This window comes from Electrona antarctica (assembly GCF_951216825.1).
Source record: "Electrona antarctica genome assembly, chromosome: 20".
Lineage (NCBI taxonomy): Eukaryota > Metazoa > Chordata > Actinopteri > Myctophiformes > Myctophidae > Electrona > Electrona antarctica.
Window position 1 is genome coordinate 41,570,195 of NC_136801.1, and position 23,405 is coordinate 41,593,599.

Genomic DNA, 23,405 nt, shown 5'->3' on the forward strand with positions numbered 1-23,405 from the left:
TGCATAATAATGATGCATTGCGGTTGCTGTTGAGGGTACCAAGATGGCACACAGTGCCAGCCAGCTGTTTGTTAACTTGGGGGTTCCTACTTGTCAAGCCCTTTTGAGAAACATAATGTATAAATTCATGTGCCGGTTAGTTGAGTCTGACAACTGTGTCATTATGATTTTAACCAACACTGTGAAGAGTTCCAATCGGTTAATTCTCTTCTACGATTTGGAGACATTGGCGTAACAGCCTCTACAGACTGTTCGAGCATATTCTGTATGGTTTACATTTGCCACAGACGAAAGACAGTCTAAGTCCACACTATTGATCCATAATGTATAAATGATAGATAAGGGGTCAGGACAACGAGGCCTTTTCGTGGAGGGGTCAGTCTGAAATTTGGACTTAGACTGTTTTTCGTCTGTGGTACTCATTTATTGTTGGTTTGCTTATTTATTGTGTATTGTCATTTTGTATGTGATATGGACCCTGAGTCTGAAATAAAGTTTATACAAATAGGCCTGTGTATGCAACACTGTGATTTTGATATTTGGTCTTCATTATATATATATATATATATATATATATATATGGGACCATTATGGGGCAATGGGACCGTTAACTGGGAATCATGAAGAAACCGGATTTGTAATAATGGATTCCCACTCTACTCGTGACCTCTGTCAGCTCTGACATGAGTGCAACCATCGCAGACACGCAGACAGAAGGAATAATAATGTGTTATGGGAAAACGTTTTTCTTTTTTTCTATACCCCCCCCCCCCCCCCCCAACATGCACATTGATTGGTCTTCCTTTGAAGGGGGCCAATAGCCAATATAGGATGCCTGACGCGATTACAAACGACAGCGGACTTCAACCTCTCGGGTTTCAGAGGAGAAGCTTTTAGGAAGGTCGATACGGGAGCCTGGAGGGGACAATTTGTGTTGATGCCGTGATACATTACAGTAACATGCTAACTATTGCACGGTAACGTAAAGTACATGTACTACACTACTGTACTTTTTGGAGTAGCTTATATGTGTGAGCTCGTGTGAATGTATCTAGATTGGCTATTTTCACTATTATTGATATTTCTTTTATGTAAATTGTATTTCTGAGTATTGTAATTTTTTAACCCATTTAAACGTGAGGACGATTCTACAAATGTCTTCTAAATCCTGACAGTTTTCTGATAAACCTCATGTTTCCATGTGTCAGTGGTTCTCAAACTATTTCATGTCAAGGACCCCAAAAATATATATGTAATTGGCCGCCGACCCCCATCTGAAAATGTTGTCTGTTGTTCCAGGGACCCCCCCAGAAGCAAAGATTTAAATGGCTTTTTGTGGCTTTCGCCTTTATTTTATATTTTTTATGGAGGGACAGACAGTAGGCTGACAGGAAATGGGGAGAGAGATGGGGGGAAGACATGCAGTAAAGGCCGTCGGGAGTCGAACCCGCGCCACACTGCCAGACTGGGTTACCAGCCAAGGTGCCTGGACCATTGAGCCATGGCCCAGGCCCCAGAAGCAAAGATTTGAGTTAAAAATGTTCGCTCTGAAAGAATATATATTCAAAGATTTGGGAGACATTTTCACGATCTTTCAAAAATAGCAGATCCACAAGCTCGTAGCGCGGCACCGAGTGCCGTGCTACGAGCTTGTAGATCTGCTATTTTTCAATAGCTAAAGTAGAACAGAATGCTCAAAAACACCAAGAGGGGTTCCCGTCCGAAATGGGTTAAGTATGCACTTTTGAATACTGAAGTATTATAATTGTTATTTTTTTTAAATAAAGTACTACACTGTGCTGTAGTAATATCTGAACCAGGGAGTATTTGTACTTTGACTCGAGTACCACTTCTTGTATGACCGCCGGCTACAGCCAACTGGAAATGAATAAATAGAAAGGTGCATTAGCCCCCCCCCCCCCCCCCCCCTCCATCACACACACACGCACACACACACACACACACACACACACACACACACACACACACACACACACACACACACACACACACACACACACACACACACACACACACGCGCGCAACACCATTACCGTTTATACAAAATGGCTTCTATTTTAAGACGCAAATCAACAGCGGTGGGTTGGTGGCTGGAGGGGGGGGGGGGGGGGGGGGGGGGTTGGTGGGTGGCAAACTAAACGCTGCTTCACAGAGAGAAACGCAACACGGGTGCCGGGAACGACCGCGCACGCACGCACGCACGCACGCACGCACGCACGCACGCACGCACGCACGCACGCACACACACACACACACACACACACACACACACTCACACTCAGAGGGCCTCATCCAGTGTTATCTCCCTCCTGTCCTCAGCCTAACACAGGACACAGGGGGACCCTCGCAGTGGGCCAGGAGGCCCCTTCAAGGGGCTCCGGGGGCCGCTATTGCCTAATGCACACTGCATGTCTGTGTACCGTGTACTGATTGGTCCGAAGTACAGTACACTGTGATTGGTCCGAAGTACAGTACATTGTGATTGGTCCGAAGTTGGTCAAATGTTCAAGGTTGACGTGATGTACCTTAGTTGTTGTTGTTGTTTCTGCATTAACACAATCAGCGTCAGGATTTCTTTCAAAATAGCAGCTCGGCGTGCCGTGCAGATATGGCAGCTTTTACTCTGAAAGCCGATCTACAAGAACTGAAAGTCATCGATCTACAGATCGGCTATTTTCAGCAAGTCTAAAATCAGCCATATACGACGGCATCAAGGCCCGCGAAAATACCATTTGTCGACAAAAAACACGACTGTAGATTTAGTCGACTAAAACTAGACTAAGAGTAAAACATTCCAGGTGACTAAAACATGTCTAAAACTAGACATGTTTCATTCCTAAAGACTAAACTGAAATTTGCTGCTAAAAACAACACTATGGGACACACAGTCTTTCACAGATACTGCGGGGATTTTTTGTCCAGTGTTAACGTTGGGTGAGGTGAGAGGTCCATGTTTCCTGCTGTCTCTCTTGTCTTGGATGGATTCTGCCCCTTGCGTGTTCGAAGGTCTCGATGCCTTGGGTAACCAGGCACCTCCACCTTTCCCTGTCGGCAGCCATGTGTATCTATCCTCCCAGTTTGCTGCATCAATGTTGCAGCTCCCGAGTAGTGATGGAGCTCGATAAACGATACCCGAACAAAAAATCGTGATAACAAGCTTATTGAGTACCCGTTGTCAATATAAGCTTTGGGCTTATCAAGCCTGTCATCGAGCATAGCGGCCCATGAGGTCATGTTTAAACAATCAAGACAAGAGGCGATCGAGAAATAAATGTAATCATCCATGCTCGGATGCAATCGAACATGTCGGTCTAAAAGTGTATTGATACCGTCCAACCAGTGCTGTCCGGGTAACCAAACGGTAACCAGTTTCTTTAACCCATTCTGGGCGGGAACCCCTTTTGGTGTTTTACCCCCTCAGGCCGGGAACCCATTTTGGGGTTCTGTACAGTATGCTGCTGCTATATAAATATTTGAAGTTTTTCAGAAAACTTAGGTCAGGATTTAGAGGCGTTTTTAGAATCAGCCTTAGGCCTAAATGGGTTAATAATTTTGTATTGGTAAAAAGGTCAATTGCCTTCCGTCTGCTAGAAAGGTACTGTATTTGAAGGCCCTATAGTAAAAGATACTGTTGAATGTATTGTCTCCCGTCTTTCCACAAAACGATAGAAAATGCTCGACAGTGGGCTCGATAAGAACCCGGCTCGTTAAACCCGATCAATAAGGTGCTCGTTATCAATCAAAATGAACGAGCTCCATCCCCGAGTGATCTAGTAAGAGAGTAGCGACACGCTTTGATCTCGCCGCAAAGCGGGGCGCTATAGGGCTATAGTTCCAAACATTGGAACTATCCCATTGAGATAGAATGAGCACTTCCGCATTCCATCGTTACAATGGGAGTCAACGCTAGCCTGGATCCAGCCCAAAGACCCCGCCCACTCTCTGAGTGGACTCCGTCTCTTGGTCTGGTGTTGAACTGTGAACCTATAATTTCTTCGGTACAAAAATGTATTATCCAATGAGAATCGGTGATGGGGGTGGTTCTAACGAACAACCAATCTGCGCCGAGTCCCGTTTTCAGCGTCATCACGCAGCGCAACACACAGAGGAAGGAGGGAAAAACAACACCAATGGCTACTGGTTGAGGCAAATTCTAATCCCCTCCCCCTTGAAATCGCTCAGACAGGAGACAATGTCAGACTGAAGCTTCAAGAAAGCTACTGTCTGATAATCAGGCTACAACGCTATAGTGTCGCCACTCTCTTACTAGATCACTCTGCTCCATCCCTACTCCTGAGGTTGGCCTTCAAGTGTGTCTCTGACGTGGGAGAAGGGGTCTTCCCATGCCGCGCTGTCCCTCCTTCAGCTGTCCCTCTACAGTAGAGCAGCATCTTTGGTATGCGGCCATCGCAGGCATTCGGACAACATGACCTATACTGTACCCACCGGGAGCCGGGCCTTGATGATCAGGCGGCGTGCATGGGCTGGTGTGGGTGTCAGGCGGTTGCCTTGGGGCCGGACACCTGCATGTCTTATACCGTGCAGCGCAAAGCTTGCTTGGTGGGTGTTGAGCGGTCGTGCGGTCCCTCTCACAGCCCTCTCGCCCCTCAGAGGGTCATTGCCCGACAGGTGCAGAGACTGCCACGTGTAAGGCGGCCCAAGAAGGTGCAGCTTTCTTGTTGGGAACGTGCCTTTGCCTAGAGAGGCATAGCCTACAAGGCAGCACGTGTGTGCCTTTGCCTAGCCCATTTTGGGCGGGAACCCCTGTTGGTGTTAGCATTATGCTATGCTTTAGCTATTGAAAAATAGCAGATCTACAAGCTCATAGCGCGCCACCGAGTGGCGCGCTACGAGCTTGTAGGTCTGCTATTTTTGAAAAATCGAAGAACGACTGACACAGAAACATAGCTTTTTCAGAAAACTGTCAGGATGTAGAAGACATTTATAGAATCTGATCTCAGGTCAGAATGGGCTAGAGAGGCACAGCCTACAAGGCAGCACAGGGACGTGCACACATAGACATCAAAGGGGGCTTCAGCCCCTGCCCTTTTACCCGTCTAGTAAAACAACTGCCCTCTCCAGACCACGGATGAATGCAACATTTACTATGGTGGAAGAAATGCAAAATGCCTTTCCTTTCCATGCCATGCTGGAAGGCAGCGTTCAGGAGAATGAACTTGGAACGCAGAATTCTTTGCGTTGAACACATTGTTTAGAAATCCATGTCGTCTCTCCACTAGCTAAAGAGTGCTGGGTTGCGCCACTGAAAGTAGCCGATCTACAAGCTCTCTGTGAGCTTGTAGATCTGCTATTTTTGTCCAAAAAGTCCCCCTTACGGGATTTCAGCCCCTGCCCCTCTAACACTCTCTGCATGTCCCTGAGGCAGCAGGTGGAGTTTGGGTCAGAGTTTCCTCCTCATATAGCCTGTTCCTGAAGAGGGATGACCTATAGCAGGCAGCGGGTGGTTTGGAATCAGAGTTTCCTTCTCCTATTCGACTAGATCAGGTACCATCGGATGTATAGAGCGTCGCAGTCCCGCCCCCTCGAGAGACCCGGAAAATAAATCCCCGTTCATTTTCCTCATAGACTTAGAAAGTATTTATTTAAAGACGTTTACGCCGCGGACAAAGCCAACTCTTGTCGTGACAAATCATGACAATAAACACAATGTTTTGGGCCAAACAAAGAATTAGAAAGTAGGTTACAACACTTTTTTTGTTGTTTTTCTTCTTTGTAATTATTTGTTTGGTCCAAAATATTGTGTTTGTTGTCATGATTTGTCACGACTCGAGTTGGCTTCGTACAACGCTTAAAAGATCTTTAAATAAATACTTTTTGAAATGTCTATGGGAAAAATGCATTGGGATTCATTTCTTGGGTCTGCCGTCGTCATGAAAGGGGGCGGGACTGCGACGCTCTATAGCCTACCATACAGGCATACAGAAGGACCAGGTCTGTCAGTAGGGACATGTCCTTAGCCAAAGATCCATCAAATACAGTACTTTTCTAACAGAGAGAAGGCAATAACCTTTTTACTTTGGGATGATAACATTGAAGAAACTGATTAATGTGTGTACCCGTCACTTCAAGAGCGTAATGTTGATTACCCGGGCAGGGCTTTGTTGGCAGGTGTCACATTTAGACCGACATGTTTGTTGCCAGCGTGGGCCATTCAATTTAATCCTTGATCGCCTCTTGTCTTGATTGTTCCAACATGACGTCATGGGCCGCTATATGCTCGATAACAGGCTCGCCAGGCCCAAAGCGTATTGATACTGCGTGGATGTTCAATGCATTTGTTATCGAGTTTGTAATGGTTTCGAGCTCCATTCCTAATCACCATTCAATCATAAACACTACCTACTGTATCACTAGAGAGGAAAAAAAAACCTCCATATACCTCCGTCACAAATCCCCACAGCACGTCAGAGAGATATTATGTTTACTGCTTCAGAGTTTTGTCGACTAAATCTACAGTTGATTTAGTTGACAAATGTTGGCAGAACTCATAGCGTTGTAATGGCTGATTTCTACGTGCCGAACATAGCTTTTACTGGATCTCTACCTCACCCAACATGTTAGCCTAGTTTTTATGCGTTGACAAAATTGTCAATACATTTAGTCATATTTTTAGTCATCATAGCTTCGTTTTTAAGTAGTTTTATCTATTAACCCATTTTGGTTTTAGCATTATGTTATGCTTTAGAAGCAGATCTACAAGCTCATAGCATAGAACGACTGACATAGAAACATAGCTTTTTCAGAAAACTATCAGGATGTAGAAGACATTTTTAGAATCTGATCTCAGGTCAAAATGGGTTAAAAAAATAGTGCCCAAAGCCCTCAGAAGGATACTGTCGGTCTGACAAGACTTTCACGCACGTGTCCCCTGAGCACTTCTCATACACCCACGTATGGGCAATTATGGGTCGGCCGGGGGGCAATTATGGGTCGGACTGGCCGGGGGGCAATTATGGGTCGGACTGGCCGGGGGGCAACGTTATACATTTCAAACCACCAAACAAATTCCATGATTTGAAATACTTTTGACTTTTAGTATATGCGTGGCGACGGTATTGTGAGCTTGTAGATCGTCTATCTTTCACTATACGGTCCGTGAGAGCAGGGGCCCTTCGGGGCAGGGACAGTCACAGACGCTGTTCTTCTTCTACGTGTCACATACCGACGATGACATGAATGAGAGGAGACCGGATAACATGAAGGAGAAATGTATGCTGCTGGAGGGGAGAGGAGAGGAGGAAAGACATGCTTATGGTGCCGGAGGAGAGAGGAGAGGAGGAAAGACAGAATAAACAAACTGTTTATTGGGTTCTAATCTCCCTGTCAGCGCCGCTGTCCTAAACATGTATAGTGTTGTTGTTAGTAGGAATAAACACACAAGCACCCGAGAGGAAGTGGACTAGGAAAGGGGAGGAGTATGCCGCACACACGCACGCGCACACGCACACGCACACGCACGCACGCATGCATGCACAGACAGAGTAGCAGCGAATGTAACAGTGAAGACAGGCAGTAGCTTACATGATGCAGGCCTGTCACGCTATGTGTGTGTGTGTGTGTGTGTGTGTGTGTGTGTGTGTGTGTGTGTGTGTGTGTGTGTGTGTGTGTGTGTGTGTGTGTGTGTGTGTGTGTGTGTGTGTGTGTGTGTGCGCGAGCGTGCCTGCCTACATGCATGTGTGTGTCACTTCTTGTATGCATGTCGGCTGAACTGCTTGTGCGTGCCTTTTGACAAATCATGCCCCCTAACAGCCTGACAACAGTGTGTGTGTGTGTGTGTGTGTGTGTGTGTGTGTGTGTGTGTGTGTGTGTGTGTGTGTGTGTGTGTGTGTGTGTGTGTGTGTGTGTGTGTGCGTGTGTGTGGTGGCTGACGCCATTACTTAAGCACGCTGCCAACTTGACATTGTCCAGTCCATTTAGGAAATACCAATCTCTCTCACGCGCACGCGCGCACGCACGCACGCACGCACGCACGCACGCACGCACGCACGCACGCACGCACGCACGCACGCACGCACGCACGCACGCACGCACGCACGCACACGTCACTGTGTACACACACACACAGAGACTCATTGTTGACTCGTCATACAAGGCACTTTCCGTCAAGTCAAATGAACGTTTACATCAAATAACAGATCTTCAAAATCACACAAAATGAAAATACTCGTGACTCAATTGGTCCGAGACCCAAACACTGTGTAGGAACCAGTTAACGTATTAATACTGTATAGGAACCAGTTAACGTATTAATACTGTATAGGAACCAGTTAACGTATTAACACTGTGTAGGAACCAGTTAACGTATTAATACTGTATAGGAACCAGTTAACGTATTAATACTGTATAGGAACCAGTTAACGTATTAACACTGTGTAGGAACCAGTTAACGTATTAATACTGTATAGGAACCAGTTAACGTATTAACACTGTATAGGAACCAGTTAACGTATCAACACTGTGTAGGAACCAGTTAACGTATTAATACTGTATAGGAACCAGTTAACGTATTAACACTGTGTAGGAACCAGTTAACGTATTAATACTGTATAGGAACCAGTTAACGTATCAACACTGTATAGGAACCAGTTAACGTATTAACACTGTGTAGGAACCAGTTAACGTATTAATACTGTATAGGAACCAGTTAACGTATCAACACTGTGTAGGAACCAGTTAACGTATTAATACTGTATAGGAACCAGTTAACGTATTAACACTGTGTAGGAACCAGTTAACGTATCAACACTGTGTAGGAACCAGTTAACGTATCAACACTGTGTAGGAACCAGTTAACGTATCAACACTGTGTAGGAACCAGTTAACGTATCAACACTGTGTAGGAACCAGTTAACGTATTAATACTGTATAGGAACCAGTTAACGTATTAATACTGTATAGGAACCAGTTCACGTATTAACACTGTAGGAACCAGTTAACGTATTAAGTTCACTTTAACAAAGGTGCAGACGATCATAAATCAGCAGAGAGTGAGCGACGTTTGCGCCACTCGTATGCTGAATTGAAGTGGACTCGGGCTCCCTGGAGTCTCCCTGGAAATAAAACCGACTGGGTTTCCGAGGCTACTACTGCATGGTTCAGTGCATGGCATGCAATCGTACATACCTTCGTTTTGGACGTAGTCCTTCATGTTGCTCCAGGTCCTGTTGTTGCAGTAGAAGGAGGCGTTGAGCGGCAGCGAGCCGTTGACGCAGTGCGCCGCCGAGCGGACGCACTTCTGCCGCAGGTTGCCCATGAAGAGCTGCAGGCCGATGAGGGCGAACACGCTCAGGCAGAACACGGTCAGGATCATCACGTCCGCCAGCTTCTTCACCGACTGGATGAGCGCTCCCACGATGGTCTTCAGGCCTGAGCGCGCGCACGCGCACACGCACACGCACACGCACACGCACACGCACACGCACACACACACACACACACACACACACACACACACACACACACACGTGCAGTAATAAATGCCCTAGAGGTTAGAGTCAATAATGTGCAAAAGGTCGTGAATAAATTAACATCCCTATAGGCTCCAGTTCTTCCACCAAAACAGCCGATCTACAAGCTCACAACGGGTCACAAGTTCAACACATCACATCTCAGCACACTGTGAGCTTGTGGATTGGCTATTTTTAGCTAATGTACTCGACCATGTCATTTAAAAAATGGCTGCTGTGGAGGAAAAAAGTCCCAATCAATCAAGACACAGGACGGAGCTCATAGTTTCTTCCAATCAGGTTCCCAGACATGGATCAAATGAGCTTTATATTTGACAGATTCTTCCAGACACGATGGTGTTGATGACGCACTATGTCAGTGGTTCTCGACCTTTTCTGGATGAGGGCCTACTTGAAAATGTTGATAGTGTGCGCGGCCCACTCGTCTGTCCACTTAACACGGCAGCCGATAGGCCGTGTGCCATTTTCAGAGCATATTTATTTTAATGAAAAAAGTGTCCCAATTAATGGAATCACCGTAGTATACTTTAAGTTCCTATTGGTATCACTAAAATAAAAATAAATGGTCAAGGTTTTAAAGGAACAGAAGAAGAAAAAAGGTTTTACCTTTCTTTACCATTTCTCATTATCACGACAATTCACCATTACATTTTGTCAGCCTTGATTGGTCCATGACTGAATAACCAGCAGGCTCCTTCTGCCTTGTTCCACCTTGTTTATGTTGAATGTTTAAAAAAACTGACACCAAATTGAATGCACAGAATATCAATATATGAAGCAACTGAAAAACCTGTTATTTCAATGGTAGTGGATGGAGTGAAAGGATTTTTGTCCAGCCACGCAATTAAACGGCATGCCAGTGGGTGCGAAGAGGGGCACACAACCACGGGCGGGACTTGATGAAGGGTGAATTATTTGTGGGCCCACTTGCAATAGCTTCGCAGCCCACAAGTGGGCCTCAGTCCACAGGTTCATTAACACATTCCGTCCGTAGGACGTCGTGAAACGTCATAGGGAATCGTACCGAGGGGTCCATACGACCTCTGTAGACGTCCTAGCGCATCCTCAATCATACCTTTTTTTGTATTTGTCAGTTCGCCTTTCGGCTACCGTATGCTACACTCTACGGCCATATTAGCTTAGCGTTGACTTAGCTGTTAGCGTGGCAGAAAGAATGACTCGTCTCTCCTAATCCAGGGCGCTCTCCATGGTGTTGAACGGATCGATATACTAGCGCCTCATTTCTGCTCCTCATCCGTCTCTCCCGCAAAATATGAACGCTTTTTGGATCATATATCGTATAAATTAAAACGATAGCAATGTAAGCTAGCAATGTAAAGAGAACTTTTTTGAGCGGATTGTTTCCGGGTCGTGGGTTTCAGAGTAAAAGCGGCCATGTCTTTCCGGCACCCCAGAGCTCCTATTGTTGTGTTAACACTTGGTTGTGGATTGGTCCATCACTGAACTCGTATTTTCCAGCAATCAACTCGATTCAGCCCCAACAGCTGTTCTCAATTCAAGGAAAATTTTGCCAAACTAGGATTAGACATTTTGTCCAATTGTTTCCAAACTCTTTGGTCCATGACTTGGAAACTGATGTCAGATTGTCCACTTAGTACAGATCAGTACTAATATCAAAACAAAACAAATGTATGTCATACAGTATACTCGTATTACAACAACAATGAATAGGCATTGAAATATGACTGGTGTCAGATGAAAACTGCACAACTACAAATCTCGAATCTTTCTCGGATGTTCTCTTTGAAATGAACAAACACATTCTCACGTGCATAACGTCAAACGGGTAAGGGCTGGGGACGAAATTGGCCAGACGTCACTATTTACGTTTTGGGAGTACAGTCCAGTTCTGTTGGTCTGTTCCAGGCTGACATCTATAGGTACCTTTCAATCTGGGGGTGTGTCTGTGGGTGTGTCTAACAAAGGTACCTATGGGTTCTATTCAGAACCCATAGAGACCATTTTGAGATTGAGGAACAAACAAATGGTACTCCACTGTATAGCCTACCTGCAACAGTACGCACAGGTCTCGAATGGTGTGTACTTTGCAGAGAGACCAAATCAAACGCTGACATTTGGTCACTCGTTGACCCATGTTGTCACTAATAGGACGCCTTGAAAGTGGAAATATGTGACCAGATTTGACTGAGAGCCTGCCATCGTACAAACCTCCAGCTTTTTACCAGAGGAGAAAAACTGAATTTATTAATATTTGATCCAAAATGAGTTAATAATAGCACAGGCAGACTCTTCACATATACTAGACTAACTAGAGCATGTCTGAAATAAATATCAGAGCTGAAATCGACATGTAAATATGAAATAAATGCTTAAACATGTAGCTAGTTGTAATGTTAGAGTCCACAGAAGTGAACCTTTCAAGCCATATCTCAAACTGGTGGGTCAACTGAACAACCAATATGTCAATTTGAAGCTATGATTCCCTGCTTTCTGTATGTAAATTGTCTTGTTCTTTGTGTTATGTCAAATGTGTGTATATGTGTTCTGCATACTTGGCTGCTGTGTCGCAAGACAAATTTCAGTGTAAACTGACAATAAAGTACTATATCATATCATATCATATGCCATGAAAAAAAAAAGAAATCCAATAGCAGTCCCTCAGTCAAATTTGGCCACATATGTTGAATAATACAATACAGTGGTTCCCAAAGATTTCTGCCCTTGGCTCCCCAAAAATAATCCTATTTGAACTGGATACCCCCACCCTGACAAGCACTTGGAACGTAGGAGTTATATTTTGTTTGACAAAATTACAATTTACAATTTAGGACATTTTAGCAGACGCTCTTAATCCAGAGCAATTTACATGTAAGCAAGACATTGAGCACGGACGAGAGGAAAACTGTGTGGACATGTGAGGTTTTCATGTGACGCCAAACATTATTCTCAAAAAAACGTCACTGTTAAAAAAACGTACAGTCGAATACAGACCATGAAGCAACAAAGAAAAACGTTCATATTTGAGAGACGAGTCGACGTAAGACACGGCAAGTACACGTGGAAACCAAACACGACACGACAAACAGACAACAAGGCAAACCCATCACCACAAACAAAACAAACAAACAAACAAACAAACAAACAAACAAACAAACAAACCAACATTTCAATGTTTTCTTTTATTAAAATAGATCGGATTCATTGTAAGCAGACACTACAACTTTCACTAACAATTCAGTTATGCGATCAAAATTTGACTTGCGTCGTCTGATTCGTATTGTATGTTGTGCTTTCTGGACACATTGCTAATGTAGCGTGTTTAGGATAATGTCCATGGTATATGATTGTGACTACTGTTATAAACATGCTTTCATTCATGGTTATAACGCCACCAGAGCGTCATGATTATGAACTATGGGGAGTTCAAGTTGTACTCTGTCACGCCACAGTATTGCTTGCCGAAAAGCGACATATCTCGTCCGACCTCGTCCAGTCGTGAGACAGAGCACAATTTAGCCTGCGTTAGCGTGATTGAATAATGTCCATAACATGCTACTCATGGCGTGTTATGGACATGCTAATATTAGCATGCAGAGTGGTACACAGAGGCTGGCCAAGCTGTCAGTCAAATATTGAAATGTGCGTTACGCTTGTTTTCCAATATGGCTTTTCTTCAGTCACTGTCTTATTGTCTAATGGGGGAAAATAGTTACCTTTAATTACAAGTAAATGTGGCATGTTAGCACTTAGCATGTTTGCTAATTTGTGACTAACCAAGGCGGCTGTTAGTCTCTCTTCCAAGGTGGATGCTAATGCTGCCAACAAACCACGTAAACTTGTCAATCATTTTCCATGCTAACTGACAATATGTGGGAAGAAAAATATCCAGCCAAAGTAAAAAAAATAAAAAAATAAATCATCAAACTTTAACATCTGATTGCTGCGATAAAGCCACAGATGGATAAAGTATCACCAAAAATCCCTAGAATAATGAAATAGCATTGTAGCTATTTAACAATGACTAGAGATCAATTAAATTAAATTAAATTCATCTGCTCATCATTGGGTCATTCTGTAGATTCCTGTGGTGTTGTTGAAATGTGCCACTAATCCTCTGATGTCCACTCAGTATTTAGAAATAAAGAAACATTAAAAAAAACAATTTAGCGTAGCAAGTATGCCGTGCAGTCATAGTGAATACAACTTCTTAGTGTATACATACTATGTAAGTGCATACATGCAATGCAAGTGCACACTAATACTTAGTGCATACTAATCTTAAAGCATACTAAGTCTTAGTATGCATACTAAGTGCATACAAGTCTTACAGCATACTAAATGTTAGTATGCATATTGAGTGCATAGTAGCATACTAGTAGTGCACACTATCTAGTAGGTTAGCATAGCGTGTTTTTGTGCCGCATACTAGTTAGTGCATGTTTAGTATGCGCACACAGCCATTCAGGGAGTTCCTTCCGTGCTTCGGGGCGGACGGACGGACGGACGGATGGACGGATGGTTGGATGACACAACCATTCTTCCTCACCTGGGATGACCGAGATGGTTTTGAGCGCTCGCAGCACCCTGAACGTCCGCAAGGCCGACACGTTACCCAGGTCCACAAACTCTGTCACATACCTGCAGCCGGCGAGCCGGCCCGGGAGACATCAAACACACACACACACACGCACGCACGCACGCACGCACACACACAAGCACACACACGCAGAGACACACACAGAGACACACACACACAGAGACAAACACACACACACACACAAGAGGTATGACAACACGGCAACAGTGACGCCAACAAGCCAACAGAGAGTGAGGGAGGAAAAGATCTGGAGAGAGAGAGAGAGAGAGAGACAGAGACGGTGACGGAGTGATCACAGCCCTGCAATTGGTCAAAAAGAAGTAGGAAGTGGTGGGTGTGGGCGAGGTTTTTTGTGGAGACTGCGACACACGGCAGAGCTCAGGCGACACAATGAGGAGACATTTAAACAGCGAACGTTTATATACAACATGTCATCGTTGGGTACGTGGTGTACGTGCCCGGCGTATAGGCGTATATAGCGCCTCCTTGTGGCCGGGGGCCTTACCTGGGATGACCGAGATGGTTTTGAGGGCCCTCAGCACCCTAAAGGTTCTCAGAGCTGTGAGGTTCCCTACTTTGATAAACTCTGTTAGCATCCTGCAGCGGGGGGGGCGGCGGGCGGGCGGGGGAGAGGGGCGCGCGGTATAAACCACAACGTACGCCCACACACACACACAGGTTTGGAAGAGGGTTAGCGACACACACACACAGAGAGGAAGAGAGAAAGATGAGAGATCAGGGTTATTAGAGTTGAATCTAAAAACTTTAAGCAAATAACAAAAACATAGTTTCGTTTTTTTGCGTGTCTTATAGTACCAGGTAGGGATGCACGATTAACCCCTTTTGGTGTTAGCATTATGTTATGCTTTAGGTATTGAAAAATAGCAGATCTACAAGCTCATAGCGCGCCACCGAGTGGCGCGCTACGAGCTTGTATGTCTGCTATTTTTGAAAAATCGAAGAACGACAGACATAGAAACATAGCTTTTTCAGAAAAGTGTCAGGATGTAGAAGACATTTTTAGAATCTGATCTCAGGTCAAAATGGGTTAATCGGTAGCATAAACGGAATTGGCCATATATCGGCCATAAAAATGCCATATCGGTATCGGAATGGTCTCAAAATAATACAGATTATTTAATTCGGTTTTCACCAGCTACATTTTTTAAAAGGAAAAAGCTAAAGAATCATCAATGAGTCCAATATAAATCAAAAGTGTCTAGTACCTCTAGTCTACAACAAGAGCCAAATCATTATTAATCAAGTAATAATCATCAAGTAATCTTCAGTAAAAAATAAACTTTTCTTTTTCTACATTTAATTTGTGTACTCATCTCATTCAGTAGACTTGGAAAAGAGTACAGGCTATTTATAGATTGATTGAATACTTTATTAACATGCTTTGGGCCAAGCCCCTATTGGGCCTATAGGCTTGTTTCCATCGTGGTCCTCTGTATAATATCGGAATCGGTCAGAAAGGGTATCGGCAGGTATGACCCTGCAAATAATCGGATATCGGTGATAATTTCATAATCGTGCACCCCTATAGAGCATCGCAGTCCCGCCCCCTACTATGGACCAGGAAATGAATCCCAATGCATTTTTCCCATAGACATTTCAACAAGTATTTATTTAAAGACGGTTACACCGCGGACAAAGCCAACTCGAGTCGTGACAACTCATGACAACACAAACAATATTTTGGACGAAACAAATAATTACAAAGAAGAAAAACAACAAAGAAAGTGTTGTAACCTGCCGTTTTTTTCTTCTTTCTAATTATTTGTTTGTTGTCATGATTTGTCACGACTCGAGTTGGCTTTGTCCGCGGCGTAAACGTCTTTAAATAAATACTTTCTGAAATGTCTATGAGGAAAATGAACGGAGAATCATTTCCTGGTCCCTGGTAGGAGGCGGGACTGCGACGCTCTATAGTACCAGGTCTTATGACTTAACGTAAGACCTGGAGACGTGGCCAGTGCCGTTTAGCTATTTTGAGTGGCCAAACATCAGGTCATAAGTTAAGTCATATGACCTGGTACTTAAGACATGCAAAATAGGGCCCATGCAGAGTCTTTAAAAATGGCAAAAAACAAACAAAAAAAACTAGCAAACCACAATAAACCAAAACCCTGGGAATTGAAAATAAAAAGTACAAAAAAAAGAGTTCTATATCAATCTATATCAAGTCATACATAATTCAGACGACAATAATGAGGAGGGGCCTAATACGCTTAAATTATCCATGCAATGGTTAACATTTGAGTTGGAGTAAACATATATAACTTGAAATGTAACATGCTTCTACTACGACACTACTACTACTACTACTACTACTACTACTCCTACTACTACTACTACTACGACTAATAATACATTAGTATTATTATTATTATTAATTATATCACACACACACGCACACGCACACACACACACACACACACACACACACACTGTCATAACATTTAAATTAAATTACCAATAATTGTCATGAATTCTATTTAGAAAAGAAGGCGATGAATTGAAATGTCTAAACCAACCACTAGCATCTACCAGCAGATCCAAGGCAGACAGTCCCACAGGGACCTGCCCTTGAACAGGTTCAGATTCAATCAGACCGTATACATGAGAGCCACAATGGCGCCATGCAGTCAGTTACCAGACAGTGGCATTGTGGTTAGAGCACTATAGTTCCCAAACTGTTTCATGTCAAGGACCCCCAAATTGACAATCATTAGCCCCGCGGACCCCCATTAGAAAATATACGCCAGGGACCCCCGTAAGAGAAGATTTGTAGGGCTCTAGCAGGTGATTCTCAACCATTTTCTTACACCAGAATAGCATGTAAGTTTGACCATGTGTTTACATAACAAAATAACTACACATTAAAGGGACACTTCACCTTTTTTGCAAAAAAAAATATGTTAATGACGTTTAGAAGATTTTTTAGATTTTAGCAGTGAGCCCAGTGTCTCTGATGTCATGGACATTGGGCTCACTTACTTCCTGGACTACATGTTGTCTCAGTAAGACACAAGGAGGAGCAGTGTACCAAAGCATTATGGGAATTGTAGTCCAGGAAGTAAGTGAGCCCTGCAGTGTCGATGACATCAGAGACACTGGGCTCACTGCTAAAATCAAAAATATCTAAAACCACATATTACACAAATAAAGACCTCCAAGAAAGTGTCTTCTAAACGTCATTAACATGTATTTTTTTGCAAAATAAAAAGGGTGAAGTGTCCCTTTAAATGTGTACTTGCTGAGGAGGGATGCTTTGTCTAAGGCGCCTGACACATATAAAAGACAGCTGTCTCCTCGGTATGTCTCCTGTGTCTTCTTTCTGTGTGTCGCATGGCTCGCAATGCATTTACGGGCGCCGTACACGACACTTATTAAAACGAAACCGCTCTCTCTGTTTCTGCGGGGAGAGGGAGGGGGGGCAGAGCAGCTCGCAATTGACCTATAGCTAAGCCCCTCCCCAAACTGGTATGGTCCAATCACAGCTAAGCATGGGTTAGAGTTAGACAAACCTCTCCACCAATATAGTTTTCCTGTATGATAAAACATTGTTTTAAAAAAAGAAATGTCACGGCACATATTTTTCCAGTGCATATGGCAGGCCTTGCTGACGGATTTGGAAGAGATTTTGAAGGTCTGGTTAAAACAAAAAAGAACCATGCGGTATTGAATGTGTAAAATCCAAAGCAAAGCAAAGCAAAGTTACTATATTTACCCAGGGTATCTGGGCTAAGCTCAAGAACTTGTTTCCAGCCAGGCCCTGCTCATAGAACATTTCATGGTAGTGGTTCAATGCCTTGCTCAAGGGCACTTCAGCGGTGGTCATTTTAACGTGTCGGACCGCTGATTCGAACTGGCGACCTTCCGGTATCAAGACCGCTCCGCAATCCGTTCGGCCACCGTTCGGCCACCGCTGCCACAATGATATGCCATGATATTTACATTGGAATGAATGAGCCCGGCTGGAAAGTGTCCCAAGTGGGAGTGTCTAAGTGGGAGAGGGCGGGGCTTAGCTAATGGTGAATTCATTTTCAATGGGAGTCACTGGGTTTGGCTGTGTTCTGCTCAGTCATTACGACGGCATCAAGATACATTTTAGTCGACTAAATCAACTGTAGATTTAGTCAACTAAAATCTTATGATATTTAGTCGACTAAAACTAGACTAACACTAAAACATTCCAGGTGAGTAAAATGTGACTGAAACTAAATGGAAACTATTGACATTGTCACGTGGTTGTGACATTAATTAAATTAAAATCACCTGGCACATGCACGCCCATTAATTAAATTAAAATCACCTGGCACATGCACGCCCATTAATTACATTCAAATCACCTGGCAAATGCATGCCCACAACGTGCGTCTCCTACTTCCCGCATGCTGCTATACACCAACATACAACAACAACAACCGCGCAACATGCTTGCTAACCGCTAGCAACTATAGCAGCTTACGGATCAACAGATGGCAAATAAAAGCTAAAAGACTGGCAACTAACAGCGAGCAGCTGACGGCTAATAGCAGATATTTAACAAGCTGTATCTCTCTGTGTGTGTGTGTGTGTGTGCGTGCGTGCGTGCGTGCGTGCGCTCGCAGCACACTTGTGAGGAGAGGTGACTTATGTGTCCTGTCCCGCCAAATGTCCATGTGACCACAAGAAGACCCCTCCAGTTCAAGGACACACCTCATCCAGTGTACGTGCGTGTGTGCGGCGAGCAAATTTGCGTGCACGACTGCACGTGTGTGTGCATGCGTGTGCGTAGGCCTATATGTTACTCACGCCATGACGATGACACTGAAGTCCAGCCAGTTCCAGGGGTCTCTCAGGAAGGTGAAGGGATCGATGCAGAAGCCCCTGGCCAGGATCTTTATCAACGACTCGAATGTGTAGATACCTGTGAACGTATACCTGAGAGAGAGAAACAGTGAGAGAGAGAGAGAGAGAGAGACAGACAGACAGACAGACAGACAGACAGACAGACAGACAGACAGACAGACAGACAGACAGACAGACAGACAGACAGACAGACAGACAGACAGGTAGGTAGGTAGGTAGGTATAGGTATAGGTATACTTACTCGACGTATTTGGCCCAGTAGGCGGGTTCAGACATGGCCATGAAGCAGCAGTTAGTGAGAATGGTGCACATGATGATGAGGCTGAAGATCGTGAACCACCTCGTTAAGGAAAATAATACACGTTGTAGCCTTTTATATTGTCATTCTGCATAGTAGACATGTTTGTAGTCCTATTTGAACACACCTCTGTTCTGACTATGGCCTGTCAGAACTACAATTTTAAATCAAACAATACCAGCACTCACGGAATTGTCCTTAAAAGGCACGTATTTATTGTTTCATAAGGTAGTTATGCTGCACACAAACAGCACAATAACAAACGCGTTTCGGCTTGAAGTCTTCGTCAGCGTTGTAACTAGAACTACAATTCCCAGAATTCCCAGAATTCACAACAGAGTTGAGAGAAACGGTATGCATTACACTTTGACTAATTTACTGCCTGTGCAAAAATCCACTCCCTGCCAGCGATTTTTAACACTTTCCCCGCTGACCACTAGATGGTGCTGTTGGCTCAGAGCGCCATGGTTTTCAAGCCGCACGGCTCTATTTTGAAGTGACACCAGGCAAATTGTGTGTGCTTCCGGTAGCACGGAATCATTTCAGGGGTTTTGTGTGCTTCCGGTAGCAGGGAATCATTTCAGGGGTGCACGTTAGACGCATTCGTTGTGATCACAACCGCTGATCCCGCGAGGTCGCGATTCTTTTTTTTTTTTTATTGAGCTCGTAAAACATGGATGTTCTGTATATGATCTCTCAATCTGAGCATCAATTCCAATAGAAACGCCACTTTAGATTGTCGCTACAGATAGACTGGATGAAGGAGAATGATCGATTGACATCACCAACGCGGAAGAAAAGCTTTGCCGGGGCGACGATGACGCCAAGAGCCGGTAAAAGTCATTATTAAACATTATAAACCGTTATCTCGTCCGATCTCACCCTAGGTGATCTGTGTCCATAAATGTAACTCGCCCAATCTCACCCTTAGCAGAAAATAAGTTAAAGCTGCTATAAGCAATATTACAGCCAGCAAAGAAATGTTGTCTCTGTGACACATCTAGGGGCCACAATCTGCATTCAAAGATGTTCCTAGAAGCTTTGTCATTGGTCGAAAAAAACCCGGTCGAAATGACTAACCAATCAGGAAGTAGACAGGAAAATCGACCAATGGCAATGCTTCTAGGAAAACCTTTGAATGCAGATTGCGGCCCCTAGATGTGTCACAGAGACACAGAGACAAAAAATACAAAATAAAATATGTCATTAAAATGTTGACATATTATTGCTTATAGGAGCTTTAAGTAGTATCTCCATAATAAATAAATAAATAAATAAATAAATAAATAAATAAATAAATAAATAAATAAATAAATAAATAAATAAATAAATAAATAAATAAATAAATAAATAAATTTGTTCCCTAGTTATAGTCTGTTGAATATACAGTAGCCTGTCTGGCCAAAAATGGCGAGGAGAAGGGAGGCGAGATACAGAAGTTTCCCCACCCCAAAAAATACAATAAATTAAACAGGACGTGAGCGGTGGAGGAGATCTTGCGATCAACAGAGTGTGAAATGGTGACTCATGATGTCAGCGAAGAGTGCCATCTATTGACCTTATGCAGACCGTGGCCGTCTTGCCAGCAAGGTGCTAACTAGATGAAATGTCCCATTGGCAGCCCATACATCCAAACAGAAAAGTCCTATCTGATTGTATTAAACAGCTTCAAACTCACCAACAATGCAGCTGTACGAAAAGCTTGAATTATCCTCATTCTATCTGCAAAGTGTTTGTTTCATAAGAATCCACTGTAGACATGTTATGAGCTACTTCCTGTCAAGAAATTCCTTGCGGGTGATTTTCTTCTTTTTTCTTTTTTGTTTTAGTTTGTAAGCACTCGTTTTAAGCAACCTCCTGCTGCTGATGTTTTATGTGCAAATTCAAAACAGGTGGTACGAAGGGGTGCTGAGTGATATTGAAGTAAATGAGCTAACAGAGAGAGGAGACTGTTTTTCCTCTCTCTATATAGCACAAATACTTAGGCAAAAATACGGAGAATGAAGTCGACAGCAGACAGGCAGATGAAGAGGCACAGGCAGATGAAGGAAGGTTCCGGAGTTCACAAAATACTAGCCAGGCTAACAAAATACAGCATCACAGCCAATGTCGCTCAGGCATAGAGTATATATATAATAGAGACTGAACTGGCGCGAAGCTCCGCCCCCCAAGCTATTCATGTCAGTGGAAGTTGCTCAGTGGCGTTTTGAAGCACCCGGAAGACTGCCGGAAGTCCCTCCCCGGACCTCAACTTTGAGGTCCTGAGTGACGTAGGGCAACCGAGCGCTCAACGTTAAAGCCCAGCTGCACGGGGTTTCCCGGTCATGAATCCACGGGTCCGCCTGTAGTCCCTCCTCCTACCACTAGGACCCAGAGCTTCAACGTTGAATAGCCTCACTGCCCCCTTGGGCTCAGGCCCCATGGATCCTTCCTTCAGCCTCACGGCGTCCGGAGACTAACTAACACAGATAGACATTTCAGTAGGGTCTTTATACAGAGACAACAAAGACAACAGATGCAAAGGTGGTCTCAGGTTCCCCACCCCCCTGAAGTCTAAAGTGGTCAACATGTCTGTGTCCATATAAGGTAGCCTAATGGTCAAGTCACAGAGCTAGGGAGCACAACAGGAACACAGTAGGCCTAAGTGTCCTAACCTGTAGCAGGCAACCCCCAACCATTTGTTTGGTCACTGGCTATTCTGAGATTCCTAGCCTCTGTGTCATGACATGTTTGCCCAGCTGAGAGACAATGTCATTACACTATACCATAAACAATTATTTAAGCTATATTAATGTGAATTGTAGTTCCAGATACCACAATATCCAACGAGCACTCCCAAGCTCTGACACTTGGGGAAAAAAATAACCTGCACAGAAATTCTTGTCAATGGGAAGTTGCACCTACAGTTGGCACCTTGCTGGCAAGATGGCAGCGGTGTGCATAAGGTCAATTGGGTGCCATGGCACCCTCTTTGAGAAGCCTCAAGGAGGATCGGCCCGGGAGGAGACCCCCGGGACCCCCACCTCCCGGGGTGGGGAGGAGGCCAAGCAGGTACCTAACCTAACATGCTAGGGTACCGGGTACCCATTAAAATAATTCAATTTCGGTTCTCCCAATCGGTCCAAAAATAATTAAAATAATTTTATACCATTTTGGAACCGAAATAGGGAACCGTTAGGAACCGGAATCGATAAGCAGAAGCGGAATCGGTATCGGACTCATAAAAATCCTAATGATACCCATCCCTGTATACCTGTCGGTGGGGGTGTTATTTCTCAACGAGGAACCCCTCTCCGTTTATTATCCCTAGACTTTTCGACCAGATTGGTCCAAAACACCTGGAGTGGAACTCATTAGACATTCACAGCGTCCCTCTGTTGTTTTACAGGACAAAAAAATAAGATAGGAATGAATTGTCATGTCACATTAAAAGGTGAAAGGGGGTCTATTGTCCTTTCCGCACCCCCCTCCTCCTCCTCCTCCTCCCCTTTCCCTCCCTGCACCCCCACCTGTCCCACAATCCTTTGCAGGTGAATAGACAGAGCTCTGAGGAAGAAATCTCCCTTTTGTGTGGGTGTGTGTGTGTGTGGGCGCGTGCGTGCGTGCGTGCGTGCGTGCGTGCGTGCGTGCGTGCGTGCAGAAGGAGAGAGAGGGAGACAGACAGATATCTCACTGTGAATTCCCGAGTATTAATTGAACTCCGACTGCGCCATTTGGTGACAGTTGGAACACTCAGAGAGTTATAAAGGGATTGATTAAGTCTGAGGATTTTACTGTGTGGGTGGTGTGCAGGCTATTGTCGTGGCCCTATTATTATGAGAGTCCCCACATAAAAAAACCCCTCACAGTTACATAACAAAGAGAAAATATGATGAGTTTCACTTTGAAGATTCCAGAAGTCTAAAACTTTAACTCATTTTTCACCTAAACAAGACTACGCTTCACTTTTTGTGTGTTGTTTTTCTGTAAATATGACATCAGCTCGCACACACACGCACACACACACACATGCATGCATATGCACAAACGCGCACGCACGCACGCACGCACGCAAGCACGTACTCGCGTCTTTCACTTCATTAAAAGTGTTGATAATAGAGTGTGGGTTTTTTGTGTGGTTTTATTAAGTGGTTCTCAGACTTTTTAGCCGCAAAACCTC

General features: G+C 44.2%; 1 protein-coding gene across 1 annotated transcript in view; it reads right to left on the reverse strand.

Moving 5' to 3' along the window:
* The window catches only part of LOC306913335 (sodium channel protein type 3 subunit alpha-like), a gene marked incomplete at both ends in the record, with an annotated part of 217,612 nt that overhangs the window by 163,158 nt on the left and 31,049 nt on the right, over window positions 1-23,405 (reverse strand). Inside the window, 4 exons of the mRNA XM_079489922.1 lie at window positions 9,166-9,408; window positions 14,038-14,129; window positions 18,892-19,020; window positions 19,190-19,270. Of these exons, the coding sequence (XP_079346048.1) occupies window positions 9,166-9,408; window positions 14,038-14,129; window positions 18,892-19,020; window positions 19,190-19,270 (545 nt within the window). The remainder of the gene's footprint in view (window positions 1-9,165; window positions 9,409-14,037; window positions 14,130-18,891; window positions 19,021-19,189; window positions 19,271-23,405) is intronic.